The sequence below is a fragment of the Sphaerodactylus townsendi genome, linkage group LG03, assembly GCF_021028975.2.
Source record: "Sphaerodactylus townsendi isolate TG3544 linkage group LG03, MPM_Stown_v2.3, whole genome shotgun sequence".
NCBI lineage: Eukaryota > Metazoa > Chordata > Lepidosauria > Squamata > Sphaerodactylidae > Sphaerodactylus > Sphaerodactylus townsendi.
Window position 1 is genome coordinate 125,736,001 of NC_059427.1, and position 18,970 is coordinate 125,754,970.

General features: G+C 44.9%; 1 protein-coding gene across 1 annotated transcript in view; it reads right to left on the reverse strand.

Annotated features, from left to right (window-relative positions):
* DNAH17 (dynein axonemal heavy chain 17) overlaps positions 1 to 18,970 on the reverse strand; it is a 135,506-nt gene that overhangs the window by 22,776 nt on the left and 93,760 nt on the right. Inside the window, exons 54-61 of the mRNA XM_048489794.1 lie at positions 14,244 to 14,510; positions 11,890 to 12,051; positions 8,806 to 9,039; positions 4,478 to 4,642; positions 3,464 to 3,559; positions 2,610 to 2,827; positions 1,118 to 1,325; positions 354 to 469 (exon numbers count right to left, since the gene is read on the reverse strand). Coding sequence (XP_048345751.1) covers positions 354 to 469; positions 1,118 to 1,325; positions 2,610 to 2,827; positions 3,464 to 3,559; positions 4,478 to 4,642; positions 8,806 to 9,039; positions 11,890 to 12,051; positions 14,244 to 14,510 — 1,466 coding nt within the window. The remainder of the gene's footprint in view (positions 1 to 353; positions 470 to 1,117; positions 1,326 to 2,609; positions 2,828 to 3,463; positions 3,560 to 4,477; positions 4,643 to 8,805; positions 9,040 to 11,889; positions 12,052 to 14,243; positions 14,511 to 18,970) is intronic.

The following is an 18,970-nucleotide window of genomic DNA, read 5'->3' on the forward strand; positions in this document are numbered from 1 at the left end:
CAGAGAGCCAAACTTCAGTGTTGGCTATCCGAGACTTGGGCTGACACGGTTCCAATAAAGCTCTTGAAACCTTCTTGAGTCTCGTTTGATGACTGGAGTAATAGACCCTAACAAATAACTGTATTTGGAAATAGTACTGAGGCATTTTGTTTTACTTTGCTTTGGGGTCAAATTTGGGCAATATAACAGCTTAGGCACTATCCTATTCTGCCTCTTACACATTTTTCCCAGACCCAGATATGTGAAATATCGGCTTTTATAGTGAAATAGCCAAAAATGTAGGCAATTTGTTTTATTGCTGTGAACAGCAAATTCCGGGAGAGGAAATTCAGCAGTATTTAGTACCACAATACCTGTTAGCCAATGAGATGACTCTATTAGTTGCATCAGCCTCTTGCTGACATTTGATTTTCTCTGCTGTGGCCTTTTCAAATTCTGCAGTCAGGTTGGCCAAGTTGGCATTTAGATCCTTCAAGGCAAAAAGGTTTGTAATGACTTTCTTGAAAACTTTTATCAGCTCACTGCAGACGGTCCAATGGTGTACCTCCCCATTTATTTCAGGATATGAAGTATTTACAAGTTGTGCCTTAAAGCTGTGCATAGAATCCACAACTCACTGCACTCTAGACCAGTGGTGGCGAACCTTTGGCACTCCAGATGTTATGGACTACAATTCCCATCAGCCCCTGACAGCATGGCCAATTGGCCATGCTGGCAGGGGCTGATGGGAATTGTAGTCCATGAACATCTGGAGTGCCAAAGGTTCGCTACCACGGCTCTAGACATACTGCAGCCAATTGGGAGCCACTTTCCTGTGATATGCTCTCACCCAGCTGGGAGCTGCAATCCACAACACCACCATGTGTGTAAATATGGGGTGTGAATTGGGAACTTCCTGCCTCACAGCTCAGATACTAAACCGCCATACTAAAACTTAGCTGAACAGAGGCAGTGGAATGTTGCTTGCTCACCCTTAACTCACTAACTAGTACATCTAAGATAATTTTGTCACTCAGTGTCAGTGGTGAATGTCAGTTAACTGGAACAATGATGTTAACTTGGCCAGGATATCTGATGCTCTGGCATTTTACCCAAGCATGGTTGTCGGTATACTTACTGCAATCTTGTTCTTAATCATTGTGAGTTTTGCTTGTGCCTCGGCCAGTTCATTATTCGCCTCTTCCAAGGCTTGCCGCTTGGGTGCAACATTACAATACACTTCATAGAAACGAACTATGTTTAGACACCAAGAACACAGACCTGCTGCTGCTGTAGATTTGGAAAGTATAAACTCTGGATCAAACGTAGGATCATTTTGAAATGGTCTGTAGAGGGAAGAGATAAAATCCAGCCAGAGTGAATCAAAAGACATTGTACAACTTACTAACTCCAGATACTACTGCATGGATACCAAAGAATGAGTGAATTGTGCATGAAACAATGCTTTAGGGCTTGCATTTACTAGGAAGAGAAAAATTGGGGGCTGTCATACTACCCTGTTCTCAAATACAGGGTTGGTGGGGAGGGAGAGACTGACCCTCCTGTGCCCTTTTGCTGTGCCATTCTTTTTGCTACCAGCTTAAATTCACAGGGGGAAAGGGATTTTGTAGGACCATGGCATAAGGAGAAAGACACTATGGAGGTATACAGCCTCATTCACTGAGCCAAGACAATTCAGTGAGGAACACACTTGTGCACTCTCTGTCTCCTACTCTTAGAAGAAGAGTAGTAGTAGTAGTAGTAGTAGTAGTAGTAAGTAGTAAGTAGTAGTAGTAGTAAGTAGTAGTTTGGATTTATATCCCAGCTTTCTCTCCTGTAAGGAGACTCAAGGTGGCTCACAAGCTCCTTTCCCTTCCTCTCCCCACAACAGACACCTTGTGAGGTAGGTGGGGCTGAGAAAGCTCCAAAGAACTGTGACTAGCCCAAGGTCACCCAGCAGGAATGCAGGAGTGCAGAAACACATCTGGCTCACCAGATAAGCCTCCGCCACTCAGGTGGAGGAGTGGGGAATCAAACCCGGTTCTCCAGATTAAATCCACCTGCTCCTAGCCACTACACCACGCAGGCTCTCTTAAAGGAGTGTTTCCCTTCAACATGCTGATAGAGGGAGCAGAAACAGTCCTAAGAAGGTAAGATGAACAGTTGACAACAGGGAGGGTGTGGATAACATGAAGCTGGTGGGTATAGGCTGGTGTCTCAAAACCTGTAGAACTTGTGGGCATTTTGAAATTTTGGAAGAGGACAGCGAGCCACCAGAAAATGGCAGCTGTGTGTGGGTATGAGAAGGGCCAGGAAATATTTGGGGGCTCCAAACCAAACATTATCCTATGATGGGGGAAGCTGTTTCCAAATGGGTGCTCCTGCATATTGAAATGTGTCTTCTGAAATACCTCCTGCTGTAATGAGCTGGAGGAAAGCCAGGAAATGGATGTTCTGGGAAAGAAGCAAGTGGGCATCAGAAAATACATCAAGAGTCACTATGTTGGGGATCACTGGTGTAGATCCCAGGAAAGATCAGACGGTAAGTAAAAGACCCTGCTTCGCCAGTCCAGGAAGCAAGCGACAGACATCTCTTTTTGTGCCAAGAATATACATATAGTCCTCCTTACTTAAAAGCTTTCAAGCAGGACTCTGGAATGTGTTCCTTGTCATATTTTTTCAGGGCATCCAAGAAACTGTCCACCTTGCCCATCATGCCTTTGGCTGCTTTCCAGCTTCTGTCCTTTGGTATCTTGCCACCCGGAGCTGTAAGGATCATTACAGCTGCTGTCACATTAACAACAGCTTCTGGGGGAGATCCAAAAGACTTCAATTCTGTCAGGTTGTTCTGGAAAAGAAAAAAAATGGGGGGGGGGGATGCCAGACAGTTTGATAGTGTTGCTCAGGACACCTACAAGTCTGGTTTTAGGCTTTTTGCTCCATGAACTTACCTTCCAGTGTTGTGGTACAAACATAATATGTAAAGGTACTTAATTCTGGCTTTTAATGTTATGTGATATTTCTGCAAGATACTGAATCTTTGGCATGCTAGGCAACTATCAGGATAGCAGAAATACTGACCAGGAGAGGCTCTATGGTAGGGGTTACATGGGAGGCAAAAATCAACAAAGGGTCCTTCTTACACCTTCACCATGGACAACATCTTAAACTCCAGAAAGTCAGACTAGAAGTAGCCTGGGGTTTCTGGTAGCTGCAGCACAGTCAGGCACTTGGACATCAGTCCTTCGTATTTTGAGTTTTGATCACTTTCTGCAAGAATTCAGTGACTGTTGAAACATGAACATTTTGGTAATTTCAAAATATGTGGAGCTGAGGGACAGGGAGCGGAAGATGCTGAAAGTACTATCAAGCATTCAAAGAGCTAGCTGCATTTACCTTTATTACCTTCTTCATGACTGTCAACCTTGGGGGGTGGGGGAGCAAAATACATCATGCTTTTATTGGGAAAGTCCAAACCGTGTACCTTATTGAGGGTGTCCAGCGCTTCCTGAGCAGCAATTAGAGCTGGTTCAGCTTTGGCCAGGTCAGTTTCACAGGCCCTTTGCTTTTCTGTTACATTCTGAGAGTGGGGCAAGCAAGAAAAGATGAGCATTTGACAAAGCTGTTTAGGTGAATACAACAATTTTGTGGCTTTATACGTCCCTAACTTTTAGAATAGAATAGAATAGAATCTTTATTGGCCAAGTGTGATTGGACACACAAGGAATTTGTCTCCGGTGCATATGCTCTCAGTGTACATAAAAGAAAATACATTTGTCAAGAATCATAAGGTACAGCACTTAATGATTGTCATATAGGTCTAGTAAGCAATCAGGAAACAATCAATAGTAATAAAAACATAAAACCAAATGGCAGACGGCAATATTTTGACGTGTGCTGGACTGCACAATGAGGATTTCATCAATGGCACCAGCCTTCCATGCTTGTTCCAGAGCACCTTGACACATTCCTTGCCCTGCCTTATGAAAAAGAGTGTCCCCTTCTTCCATTACAATAGCTCACTATAAACAGTGCTGTTGAGAGGAAAGGGAGCCTTGCAGTAACTAACTTAAAAGCAGTCTTTATTTTCTGCAGCTTGTTTCTAGGAAACAGACTAAATAACTAGCAGGATGTTTATTATATTTGCTAATTTGGCTAAACCCACCAAAACTACTGCATGACTCAAACATTAATAAATTACTGGAAAATAAAACATCTTTCTAGGTTGTTGAGGAAAAGATTCCAGCAGAGGCGTGGCAAGTGGGGAAAGCGCCCGGTCCTCCACCCCCGCCACGCCCTGGAACGCCCTTGCCATGCCCCCACAGGGGCGCACACCCAGTGCATCACGCACCCCTCGGTCCCCTTGGAGCTACGCCTCTGGATTCCAGGCATTTAACTACTCCATCATGTCGTATAGAAATTCCTGTTCTTTGACTAGTAGGCCTCTTGCCCTGAGCTCACCATCCATTCAATGTAAGAAAGAGCGCACGTTACTTACTGTGTTGATGACTTGCACCTTCAGCTCCTCTTCATCAGCAATTGCTTTCTCCCTGCTCACTTTATCTGTTTCAACCCCCACCACTTGGATCAGTTTGTCAGCATCTTCATTCTTATGCATGAGCTCCAGCTCTTGAACAGCAAGTTTGGCTTTCAAGTCATCAACCTACAAAATCCAGCAGGAAGAATGAGAAAACTGGGATGTGGGGGGGAAAACAGGAGACAAATGTCTTGAAAAGCCATATCTGTCCTCTCTTATGTCCTCAGAGTATGTGAAATAGGGGAAGGGAAATTATCACTCATTCCGAGTGAGGGCAAGAAGCATTGCCCTTACACTGAATAGGCTTCTGGATGACACACAGTAGCAAAATCAGGCTGTGATGGCATAGCATTTGGTTGTATATCTCCATCATGTAGTCAAATGTGATTAGTTGTGTGACACGGTCACGTTGTTTACATGACCCGTTAGCTAGGACCACTCCACTGACAAGTTCTTGTATTAAAAAAAAAACAGGGCCAAAGATACAGAGTGCAGCAAGAAGAAGTTGTGCACAGACAGCAAAGAACACCTGAAAAAGATAAATTAGGTGCAACTTTGTAAAATTTTCCTCTTTCCCTTTTGCCTTGAAAAAATTGTGGGTGAATACTGGGCGCAAGCAAATACCGAAAAAGCCAATACCTTTGGAGTGGGGAGAGAAACAGGATTTTTAATTTACCTCCACCACAGAACTGTTACAGAAATCCCCATTAAGCTCCTTCTACCAGGAAAACAAACTAATCTATTGAGGATGTAGTCTGCAGTTGAGCATGGGGGACTCCACTCCATGAGAGAGAACATATTCTGTTGGCTCCTATTTCTTTTTGCAATAATTCTAGTACTATGTATTGTCGAAGGCTTTCACGGCCGGATTCAACTGGTTCTGGAGGGTTTTCTCTGCGATACACAGACTTTTCTCTGTGATACACCTCTGAAGATGCCAGCCACAGATACAGGCGAAACGTTAGGAACAAAATCCACCAGACCACGGCCACACAGCCCGGAAAACCCTCCAGAACCAATTCTAGTACTGTTTCCTTGAGTAACAGCATAGAACATTTGGGTTCTCTCATCTTTCACTCTCTGTTCTTTCTTCTATGCTAGATGATGTTTAGACAAAGACATACGGGGCCAAATGGTGCCCAGAGGCAAAAACCCCTCCGGGTGCTCCCCCAGGCGTGAAGCACTGATTATTGAGTATGCCCCGCTTCCCAGTCCAGCAGCTGGGACACCAGTTTCTCTGGTGTCTCAGCTGCCGGGGCTCCCAGTCCTTCCCTCCCCAGCTGGGGAAGACAGGACTGGGCGCTCTGGTGGCGGGCTCAGCTTCTCACCTCAGGCCGGAGGCGAGAAGCAGAGCCAGCCCCCAGGGCTGCAGGGGCGTCCACCCAGTCCTTCCCTCTCCAGTTGGGGAAGGGAGGACTGGGTGCTCTGGTGGCTGGCTTGGCTTCTGACTTCCAGCCAGAGGCAAGAAGCTGAGCTGGCTGCCAAGGCTGCAGGGGCTCCAAGTCTTTCCCTCCGCAGCTGGGGAAGACAGGACTGGGCGCTCCGGTGGCGGGCTCAGCTTCTCACCTCAGGCCGGAGGCGAGAAGCAGAGCCAGCCCCCAGGGCTGCAGGGGCGTCCACCCAGTCCTTCCCTCTCCAGTTGGGGAAGGGAGGACTGGGTGCTTTGGTGGCTGGCTTGGCTTCTGACTTCCAGCCAGAGGCAAGAAGCTGAGCTGGCTGCCAAGGCTGCAGGGGCTCCAAGTCTTTCCCTCCGCAGCTGGGGAAGGCAGGACTGGGAGCTCTGGTGGCTGGCTGAGCTTTGCGCCTCTGGCTGGAGGTGAGGAGCTGAGCAGGGCACCAGGCACCGCGGTCTGCAGCCAGCTCCTAGGGCAGTGGTGACGAACCTAAGGCACGGGTGCCAGAGGTGGTACTCAGAGCCCTCTCTGTGGGCACGCAAGCACAGAGTTCATCATGTGGGGGGGGGATCACCCCCCCCACACACACACACACATCTAGACTGGCCTGGGCGTGATGTGTATGCACTGCGGCAAGCAGGGAGGACTTGGCTGGTGGGCTTGGTGCCTGTGCTCCGGGTGACTGCTGCCTGAGAGGAGGGCAGAGGCAGAAAAGGCGGAGATGCTTGAGAGGCTCAGAGTGGTGTGCGTGGAAGTTCCTGGAGGCCAGAGCAGGCTGGCCACTGCTCAAGCGGGTGGGACGGAGGCAGAGGGGTGGGGTGGAGGCGCTGGAGCAGCTCAGGGCAAAGCGGCGGGTGCATGCAGGACCGGCTGGAGCAGGTTGGCTGCTGCTGCTCGAGGGGTTGAACAAACAAAATGTGTGCCTTTCCAAACACTGTGGAAATGCTCAGACCCAAGTTTTTTGCCAATCGCTTAGGGTGGAGGAACCGAGATGCATTTAGGATTTTAAAAAAAGCACACCAAGGTCTTTGCTAGAACTGCTTTTATTTTTCTGTTCCTGTTGCATTTTTGTGGGAAGTCAAGTGCTGTGATGACATGTGAAGGAAAAAACGCAGATCAGATGGCTGCTCCACCAATTTAGCTTTCCTGAAGTTATCCCACCCCTTGCACAGCATTCTTGTTTAGGATTGTGTGAGCTCCTACATGTGAGCTCCCAAAGGCACCTGGTGGGCCACTGCGAGTAGCAGAGAGCTGGGCTAGATGGACTTTGGTCTGATCCAGCTGGCTTGTTCTTATGTTCTTATGTTCTTATGATTGCCTTCCTTGACTGCCTTTCTACTTCTATTTTGTGGTGGGGGGGTTATTGGGTTTCGGAAAGCGAAACATTTACTTCCCTCTCCCCCCACACCCCACACCCCTCCCCCTTCCCCCATCAGGCCCCCAGTGTGACAATAGTGTAATTAGTTCAGGGAGATTATTAGCATTAAACCCAAGCCCTAGTTTTGGGGAAGAAGTGTATGTAATCCTGTTAAGCGCTGTTAAACCCCACTGATTTTCATGGGAAGAGCTAAAGCACAATCCTTTACCTGGGAGTAAGCTTGGTTGCTGGCAATGGGGCTTGCTTCTGAGTAAGGGTCATGATTTACCTGTTTGAAGCTTCACCAAGCTTACTCCCGAGTAACGCGTGCCTCAGAGCCAATCATTTTTTCTAAAGTGTTGGCACTTTACGATAAATAAGTGGGTTTTGGGTGCAATTTGGGCACTCGGTCTCAAAAAGGTTCACCATCACTGTCCTAGGGACTGGGAGCGGCTGCAGATGCTGTGCCCAGCTCAGCTCCTCTCCTCCAGCCAAAGGCACAAACCGTTTGGTGATGTGGGGGGGGGGGCATTTGGCACCCCCATGTGACCAAAAGGCGTGAGAGAATGGGGTACCCCATGTCTCTAGGGCCGTACACCTCTGTTTTTAGATTATATTTTTCTGGTTATACATTTTTAAAAACTCCTTAGTTTTTACATAACTTGGTAGTCCATCTGCAGCACAGCTCTTTTACCCACTTGTCTATAGTGTATAGATTAAGGCTTAAAAACACATAATATGGAGTTCTAAAAGCTGGCTAGACAGGCTAAAAATGGGGGCAGAATAAATGGGCTGGGAGAGGAGATATACGGTAATCCTTTCCCATCAAGTTTTATTTCTTAATTGAAAAGAATTCTTCTCGAGTCACCATTCTGCTTCTAGGAGAAGAGGTACAAGGTCCTGTACTTTCACCATCTCTTTCCTCTCTGGGTAAACAGCAGCTTCGGGAGGTGATTATGAACTAAAAAAAGACCAGTAAAAGGTTTCAACAGCCTCTTGCTGTCTGACTTTTGTCTGCTTTGACTTGCCAGCTCAGACTGACCTTTGGCTTTAAAAATGGAAGAAAAACATGAAGCTCCATGTAACACAAAAACTGAGTCTGATATCATACTACTATCATTTTGTAGAACACCTTGATCAATGGATGGCACATGGTTACACTGAAATATGCACTGGATAATCATCTAGAAAAAATTATATTTGAACAGGAAACTCTCTGAGGAGGAGGAAAAGGTGGGAAGGCCTTTTAGTGCATGCTTGGAAATATTCTCCTAGTGGGAATTCTTTATTCCAGGCTGGAACGCTTATGTTGTAAAATACAGAAAAGTCTTCATAATATTCTGTAACCAAACTATACAATCCAAAATACACAACAGCTGATTCTTATTATTCTCAGAGGTTTTTTTTAAGCTATAGAGGCCACTGAAGTAGCCAACAGCAATTTTCAGCGGTAGCCAACAACTGACCCAAGCAGTCACCTTGAAATTACGAAATTATCATGTTGATATGAGACAGAGATGCTTCATTTACACACGTACTTGTGAGGCAGTACTCTGAAGTTTCATTAAACCATTCTCCAGCCTCTCAATCTTGGCAATCAGCTCTGCTCTTTTCTTAGCAAGCAGGTTTTGATAGAGCTTGATCTGTTCAAGGAAGGTCTTTGGAGTGGTATAATTGTAGCGCCTCTCCGTAGCAAGGTAAACCTTGGACATTTCATTGACAGTTTTGTGGACATATGACATAAATAAGCTGATGGAGACCTTGACTTCAGGCTGTAAAGGAATCCCAAAAATATCATTTTATAAAACAATGGATAATCATTACAGGCACAGTATAAAACAAAATTCTGTGAAACAAAATTCTGCAGGAATTTGGTTAACTTGATCAAGGAATGTATGACTTTTACAACCACATTTGTTCTCAAACATTTTTACATTTATATTTTAAATTACCTTTTGCTATTTAGAATTTAATTCATTTTTATGTTCTTTTTATTTTTATTTTATTTTGTTGGCTGTGATCCCAAACACACAGGCACGCAGTGCCTTAAACTACTATTTTAAAATCTAATTTTTACCTTGCTGTTCTTCGACATCACTGAGGGAAGCATACATAGGGTTCTCCCCTACTTGCTTTTAACTTTACAGCAACCCTGGAGCTTATATTTGACTGAGAGAATAACTGGTGCACATTCACCCAGTATGCTTCATGAACACATAAATCTGGGCTGAACTAGATATGATGCTGTCCATGATGAGTCCAATCCATAGATGCTGCTATCATTTTAAAGTGCTTTAAAAAATTCTGTGAGGACCTACTTGGACCTCTAGCATGGTGAACGGAGGCACTCCAGCTCCCCACATGGCTTTTCAAGTGCTGTAAGGGTGGTGTATGATACTTGTTAAAGAAGCATGGGCAGGGGTGGAGACGAGTGTGCCTCAGCCCACTGAACCAGATATGTCACATTTTTAAATAGCTTTAAAATGGCAGCAGTATCCACAGAATGGACTGATGGCACCATCGCATTCAGTTTGGTCCTTATACTGAATCAGATCCTTGGTCTATTAAGGTCAGCATAGTCTGCTTTGACTGACTCAAGTGGAGGTCTTTCTCATGAGGTCTTTCACCTGAGTCCAAGGAGATAAGGTGGGATAGAAGAAGTAAACAAACTGGTGACACCAAGGACTGAACTTGGGACCTTCTGCATGCAGCATAAGTCCAGGTATTCTCAGTCCTAACCTGAAATCATAGAATCATAGAGTTGGAAAAGACCCCATCAAAAGGGCCATCAAGTCCAATCCCCTGCAATGCAGGAACACAGAAAGAACTCCTGACAGAAGGGCATCCAACCTCTGTTTAAAAACCTCCAAAGAATTGCTAGTCACTACACTGCACTGGCTCTTTTTTGCTGCTGCATGTATCAGAAAAATATGGCAGTGATTTCTTTTCATGAAGGGAAAGTGCCAGGTAAAGATCAATAAGGCTGGTCTTTTAGCAGAGCCTCTGTTATGAGGAAAGTGATAGATAATTACAATACTCTTCAAAAGAACTAAAATTGCTTAGCTAGCTGAATGGCTGTTATGCATCTGATCTATAATTTTCAAAGACTGAAAGGTCTCAGCAAAGAACCTTATTGTCTCTTATTGCTGTCAGTTCTAGATATTTTAACTGAGAATTTTCTTCATTGATCAAATGCTCTTCAAATACTTCCTTACCGCTTGACAATAGAGTCATTAGCCTTGAGCATCTTATTCATGTGGTGTATTTTCATAAGCAGATCTTAACTATATAAATGATCGGTTGGTATCTCACCTTAGTGTAATTCTTCATTTGGTAATTATGCAATTTTGTTCATTGAAATAAGTAAGAAAGGGGACCTGTCATAACTATGAAATGTTACCATACCATTTGTGAGATTACAACCCATTAGCCATGGCTTACTAAGAAGACATGTTTTAAAACCTAACTGAACTTGGCTGGAGAGGGAAACTCACAAAATGTAGCCATGTGACATGCTTGAAATGGCTGGGAAGACACAGATTATTTCTAACTAGGATTAAACCAGCATTATTGAAGAAGAAGAAAAAGAAGATGCCGTCCTCGAAGGTGCCGCCCCATCTTCTATTAGCTCCCATTGGAAACAATGGGGGATGGGGGCACCCCCTTTGGGAGTCCATAACTTTGGACCCCCTGAACCAAACCTTACCAAACCTGGGTAGTATCATCAGGAGAGTCTCACTGAAATTTTGGTGCTGCTAGCCTAAAAACTGCCCCCCTTGCAGGCCAAAAACTGAAAAAACACTAAAAATGCAAAAAAAACCCCACAAACAGGGGGCGGAGCTTCGGACATGTAATGGGGGAAGCTGAACCCGAGGGGACCCCCCCCCCCCCGTTACCTATGTCCTTGCCAATCTGATGTGTGCCCCAGCTTGCCTGGAAATTGAGCTTCCAGCAAGGAACTCTATGGCTTAGTGTGTTGATAGTCCATGCATTGTTAGATGGATTTTGTGATGTATGAGTTAGTCGGGTCTAGAGAGAGAAATAAACAGAATATTCTAGATCACATTATAAGCTAGGCAGGATGGGGGATGGGGACTCCCACTAGAAAAGACTAAGCTTAATGTCATTTGCAAAGAGAAGCTGGGTGACACTGTTGGTCCAGGAGCATATCTACTTGAAATGGCATATGGGGCTAGTCCAGGTGCTGTGCTGCCTGCCCCCCCCCCCAGCTGCACCTCACCCCCACTGGAGCAAGACACAGCTGAAGGCCTGTGGAGGTTGGGTGTGGGGATGGCTCCATGTGGAGATGGGAGCAGCAAGGGCCCATGGAGATGGGGTTGGGGCAAGCCGGTTGGCCCTGTTTGCAACTGTGGAGATTGCTGGCGGAGTGAGCCAGGTTCACCAGCCTTCAACTGCATCTGCATCCCAGTCCCAAACTCAGTGGGGAGTTCTGAACTGGGGTACAGTTGGGGGGGGGGGGCATAAATGTACCCTCAAAAGGTGGTGCCTGGGGCTTAAGACCCACCTGTCCCCCAATTTGCCAGTGTATTGGTCAGATGATTTGATTCAGCCTATTGTGTTTGGCATTGCTAAAAATAGTACTGGATTAAAATCAGGTCTACCTCTATTCCCTCAGTCTCCTCTAAGAATCGTGCACTGACAGACACCAATGCATCCTCGGGCCATTCATGAAACCAGTCAATAGCTGTGCAGTTCACTACAGCAGGGAACTTCCTTGCCCGCACACGTAGGGTAGAACCCACAGGAGAAAAACACAGGATCACCTAGAGGCAGAAAACCAAATCACTCAGTGTGAAAGATTGCTGGTGCCAGATTAAAAAGGTGCTACTAAACATTTAAGAGAATCAGAAAAGAGCAAATCATTATTTGTCTTTAAAATATTGATCAAAGTTCTCTCTATAAGGATCTTCTCCATATTCTCAGCACTAGAAGGAAACAAAACAGATGCCATACTAGCTGTGTCCTCCCATCCACTCTTAGGGCATCTTACGTTGCTTGTGGTGTGGAGTTTCCACTGGTTTAAAGGCAGCAGCACTAATTGCTATGCTATCCTCTCTAGCATTAAAAATGCCAAATTCTGTCTGCTAAGGTCAGTGAAAAAAGGAAGGGAAGTGCTAGACTAGGACTGGGGAGACCTAGATCCAAATTCCATTTCAACCATGTTTACTAGGTGAACTATAGGCAGTCAGTTTTTCTTGGTCTTACCTACCTCACAGCACTCCTGTGATGATAAAGTGTGGGTGGGTGGTAGGAACCGCAACTGATCTCCAAGCTAGAGACATTAGTTCCCCTGGAGAAAATTGCTGCTTGGTAGGGTTGATTCTATGGCATCATACCCTACAGAGATTCTGCGCACCGAAATGTATTGGAATTTCCCAACCCAAATTTGATAATCCTAGGAAGAGCTGTACATGCCACCCCAAGTTCAAGGAGGAAGCGTAGGATAAAAATTAGGGAGATTTTGTAATTTGTTCCACCTTTTAGGAAACTGGCCCATGAGAAAAGGTGTGTGAAATATTATTTGTGGCTAAGTCTATTTAAGGAACTTTTAAGAAACTAGATGTACCTATCTGAAAACATTATGCTTATTAACCATACAGAAACCAATACACTGTTTTGATACTAAATTAACTGTAGGGAAAAACGACTGATTTAGATTAAAGGAATCCCTTTCCCTCAGAGTCACTAACCACATTTTGTCATTCTGCTAAATATAACTAAGCCATCCTGTATTTTGGGTCTGACTCCAACTAAGAATTCCTGGCATAGAGATTCCAGGCTAGCCCAGTCTTGTCAGATCTTGGAAGTCAAGCAGATTTGGCCCTGGTTAATATTTGGATGAAAAACTCCAAGAAATACCAGGGTCACAATGCAGAAGCAGGCAATGGCAAACTAACTCTGAACTTCTCTTGCAAAGCTCTGCAACCTTTTTGAATCTATGGACGCCTTTGGAATTCTGACATAATGTGGTAGGTGGTCACAAAATGGCTGCCACAGGAGGAGGAAGCAGCCACAAAATGGCTGCTGCAGCTTACCTTCAGTTACACAGTGAAGATCTTTCTTTTGTGGTTGCAGCTGTTGCCAAAGCAACTTTGTTAAAAAATCTCACAACCAATCAGATATCCAGTGACTAACCAGAAACCCTGCTGGGCAAAAGCCTGACTTGGCTTATCCCACTTTCTACAAACAGTTTACAGGTTCCAGGAAGTGTATCAGCAGGCACCATAGCACCCACAGGCACAATGCTGAGAATACTTGGTCCATTGTCTCAAAAACCTTAAAAGGTTGTGACTTGACCACAAATAAATAAATAAATAAAAATTCTAAGGCAATAGCCTATAGTGACAGCAAAAATAAATAGAAAATTGTAAGGAAGTAACAGAAGCAGTATAACACCCATTTTCAGCAGTAGTGTGTAGAATAAATGCAACTGAAGAGACTCAAGTGAAACAAACCCCAAAATGATGGAGGGAAAGGAGGTATGTGGAATGATTTCACAGAAGATGTTTTCAAGAACAAGGTGGGACCACTGGGAAATCTGTGGTAAGCTGTGCATGTGGAAAAGGTCTCTGATTTGATTATCTGGGAAACCAGCTTTTTCTTGAGCCTTTTATTGCAGTAGTTACAAATTTTTTATAAATATAATCATGGCACTTTCAATCAGAATGCAATATATTTTATGCACAAAGATGCTTCAAATAAAACTACCAAAAAAGTGAACTATGTAGTTCAGTGGTTCTCAACTTTCCTGATGCCACGACCCTTTAATACAGTTCCTCATGTTGTGGTGACCCCCAACCCTAATATTTATCCATTTTACAGATGGAGAACACTGATGCAGAGAGTCTTAGGCAACCCCTGTGAAAGGGTTGTTCGACCCCCAAAGGGGTCCCGACCCCCAGGTTGAGAACCACTGATGTAGTTGAAGAGAAAAAAGCAAAGAGACGCCCCAAACCTTCAATTGCTTTCGGACTTTGTCAATGAAGAATTTCCAGCAGTTTTCCCTGGTATCTTGTATACCAAGCGATTTCACCTGAGGCCTCATGGAGGTAATGATATTCTCCAGCTCGTCATCCTGGAATAGCGCTGGGATTTCGCCAGATGCCAAGAGGTCATTGATCAATACCAAGAATTGCTCTTCAGCAACCTGCGAGTCTGTCATGAGAAACACTGTGGGGGTGTTCTTCACAGCCGATTTGATATACTGAGAAGCCAGGTCAGCCTGAACAACAAAACGGACAGTTTTTACATAAATGGTTTCATTTTGATCATTTCTGAAAAAGCTGAAGGAATCTGATACAGGAAAGAAGCAATATTTGTACTGTAAAAGAAGAACCAAAGAGGAATAGGAAACAGTCAGGATTAAGTTCTATTTTAAAAGTAAAGTCATAGATCTAAATTGGAGAAACCTGATCCTCATCCTTATATAAAGGGTTTCCAGCTGTGGGTTGGAAAATACCTGGAGATTTTGTGGGTGTAGCCAAGGGAGGATGGGGTTTAGGGAGAGGAGGGAACTCAGTGCGGTATAATACCATACAGCCCACCCTCCAAAGCAGCCATTTCCCTCAGGGGAACTTATCTCTATCATCTCAAAATCAGTTGTAATAGAAGGAGAGCTCCAAGCCCCGTTTAGTACATACAGGACAATTCCCCCCACCTCGGGCATCTGTAATCTGAGAGCAGCAGATGGGCTAGGAAAAAAATTGAAACCATAGAAAACTATATTGGGGAACTGCCAGAAATTGTGGGGAAAATGAAGTATATGCAAAACGTGTTTTTTTTTAACCTACATTTTTGGTACTGCTTTGGCCGTTTCTGCATGGCCACGCTGTGGGGGTGCGTCGGCGTCGTTTATGTTCGTACAGACGGTCCCGGTAGGGGTGGGGAAGATGGCGCAGCCTGCGCAGAGGCTGTGCCGTCCCCAGAATGCCTTACCGTCCCTCCGGCCTTCCGGCACGTCCTGCACGGACATGCTCCCTGCCCTGCTCGACAGCTCTGTTTTTCAATAGATCAAGTCCCTAACTAGAGCCCGTGGCAGGAATAGCGCAGGTTGTGTACTCGACCTGTTAGGAAAATTGGTAAGCACCCTGGAACATTTAATCATGTCAAAGTTTTCCAAACTACTCATGGGAAAGGCTGCGACTCATTGGTAGAGTCTCTGCTTTGTATGCAGAAAATTCCACATCCAAACAGCAGCATTTCCAGTTAAAAGGATCAGGTAACAAGTGATGTGAAAGATTTCTGCTTGAGACCTTGGAGATGTGCTGCCAGACAAGAAAAATATTTGCTTTGACAGACTAATGGTCTGACTCAATAGGAAGCAGTTGCGGGTGCTCTTGTGGCAGACCAGATGCAGAGGTCTTACGGAGGAGACTCAGTGCTGAGCTCCATTAGTTGAATCCTAATGCTGTGCTGACTAGCATTAAGGGAGGATGATGGGACTGAATTCTTCTTGGTACAAAAATGTGATGTGCAGAGAAAGAACAGTAAACTTGCCAGCATTGTTGGGCAGAACTTTGAGCCAGAGTGGAACTGGCCATAATATTGGCAGCCCTTTAAGCAGTCCATTTGATAGGGTAACTTGCATTAAGGGATTAGTAATAGTACAACAAGTTATGCTGATTATGCCAATATAGCCATTAACAATAAGCTACAGTTTAACCCAAATTATTAGCTTTCTGGCTTCATTTGAGGGGAGAAGAGATTTTTGTATCTGACCAAATGGTACTTGTATTTCCCAAATGGACAAATACAAACTTCAGTCTTGGATTAGTTATCACTGTCTTCCAAAATAGTGTATGCCAATGTAGCTGGATGGAAGAAACACAAACCAGAGTATTCGCTGATGATCACTAGGTGCCACTCTTGCGCTTCCCAAATGGATGGGGACCAAGGCAGGAGTTTACCAAAATAATTACCTCTATATGTTGCTCACAGTCAGAGCACATTTAAACCTAAAAAGCTTTGGGGAAGCATCACAGCTGGCACACATCAAGACGGTATAAAGCTGCAACTAGATGCAGCAGGGCTTCCCTGAGGGAGTTCCATACCTGGCAACTGCACATCTTCCAAAACCATAGTGCTGAGTATTTATCTCAGGCATACTATCTATGGGACCATCTTACCCCATATGTCCCACTCAGTGGAGGCGAATCTGCTGGTGGTCCCTGGCCCCTCCATGATGCGGCTGGCCTCCACGCGGGCCAGGGCATTTACTGCCCTGGCCCCTGCCTGGTGGAACGTTCTTCCTCCAGCAGTTAGGGCCCTGCGGGACCTTGGAGAGTTCCGCAGGGCCTGAAAAACTGTGTTGTTCCACAGGGCTTTTGGGGGGGGGGGGGCGGCCACTGAGCCCGCCCCTCTTGATGCCCTGCGCATTGGCTATATATTTGACCAACTGCCAACGCCCTCCCTCCCAGGGTTTGACCACTGGGGTTTGATACCAGACGTCTCTTATTATTAATCACTTACTGACGGTTACTGCTGCTATAGTTTTAAGGTTTTGTATTATTTTAACTGGGACTATTTTATTTGTTTTATTGTGTCGTTGTTTGTTGTTGTACACCGCCCTGAGCCCTCTGGGGATAGGGCAGTTTATCAAATCGAATAAATAATAATAATAATAATAATAATGGAGGATAGAAAGACTGACATACAGCAGAAATTTGTACAAAACAATCCCCTCAACGCCAGCCAGTTTACCAATGGATATGCTCCTTACTTTGATAACAGAAATAATTTGTCTAAACTGCTCTAAAAATATGAGAAGGCACAGGTCAGTATTTTGACATTCCCCCACACCAAAAATACCCCCCCCCCGAAGAAAGAGGCAAAGCAATTGCCTGGACCACACTCAACCATATCCTAGACCTGTTATCTCTCTCTCCTTCCACATACACACATTCACACTCACACAAAATACATGTGCACACTAATTTGCTGGTTTTCAAATGCAATAAAAGATGGTGATTTTGCAGTGATTCTCTGTTAATACATTGATATATCAATATAATACGGTACATAACAAATATTGAAGTGATAGCAAATCTGAAAAGGGGGAAGGGGAGAGGTGTGTATGGTTGTGGGAAGGGCTGGTGGTGGGCAGAGGAAAGATGTCTGAAGCAAAACTGTGCTCACTGGCAAATCTTCCCCATTCTGGCAACAGAAAAAATTAAATTTGCACTTAAAATGGTGTTGCTTGGCATGGGAAGGATGGGAATTGAAAGCAGGGCACAGGAAAATACATCCATACAAGAAATCTTGCTGCAACGGACATTCTCCCCTGCCTCGCAGCAGATACCTGGTGTATAATGGGCCAAAGTGGATGGAGAGAATTCCTTCCTCTGTCGTACTACTAGAACTTGGGGGAGCTTAATTAACTTGAAAGGTCAATCAATCCTCATTTGTTATGACCAGAGATCAGTAACATCAATTCAACAGCACAATTTACATACAAATATAAAATTAATATATAGGGATTAAAATCCATAATCTTATTGTACTGTAATTAATTCTACATTAAATTATTAAAACATTTGGATTATCTATGCTTTCTGATGGACAGTGTCTGAAAGTTTGTAGGTAAAAGATTCAGGACAAAAAAAAGGAAGTACTTCACTCAGTAAAGGAAATTATGGAATTAAGTGCTAGTGAATATGGTGATGATGTCTATTAGCACACATGGCACTAAACAGATGAGACATCCATGAGAGAAAAGGTCTGTCAATAAGGTTACTAGCCATGATGTCTAAAGAGACAGTAACCCTCTGGATATCAGAGCTGGGAGTAGTCAGCCTCCTGGTGGGACCTTGGGATCCCTTGGAATTACAGCTCATCTCCAGACTCTGGTCGAATCCCCACTACCATCTTAGCCAGGTTTCAAAACACAAACTAACCAGGTTTGCTTGCATGGCAGATTCCGTTTCTGGCGCTCGTTCTCCCCATTAATCCACGTTCCGGCAGGACCTGGTTGCAAGTGGCATAGACCCCATTAACATGGTTCAGAGCTGATCCGAGGGGAGGGCTGAGGGTTGAAACCCTGACTTGTTTCCCGCCCTGAAGTGTGACATGGAATTCGGGCAACCAATCAGCGCTGCGATGCACGCTCAGCCTTTCCTTGGTTTCGTTTCCGCTTTTGCGATCGGCCAGCAGAAGGGGACGCAAATGTTAAACAGTCAAATGTGTAACTTTGAATCGTTAATGGTTTACACAGGTGACGATTAACTGTTTGCAGTTAAACATTAAACTTTTACACACTGATTTTTTTGATCACGCCCCTACAATGTACATTTCCGCAGTGGGAAAAGGTCCTGCCCCATCAAGGCACGCCAGCCAATCAGGGGAGACCGGCAAAGCGAGCTCGCCTGGTAGTGGGGATTGTTAAGAGTTCTGCAACCGGGTGTGTCTGCTGTGTGCTGGCTGCAGTGGGGAGGGAGAAACTCTGATGAAGAGGACATGGTTTCACAATGAACAGGTTTGGATCTGCGTGCAAATTTCAAGTGGGGATTCGACCAGAGATGAGTTCCCTGGGGGAAATGGATGCATTGGAGGGCGGAAGTTATGGCATTTCACCCCTCTGAGGTTCCTGTCTTCTCCAGACTCCATCCTCAAATTTCCACAAATTTCCCAAAGTGAGTCTGGGTCCCCAGATTCTTCAATGGTAGCCAGAGGGGACCTAACAACCCT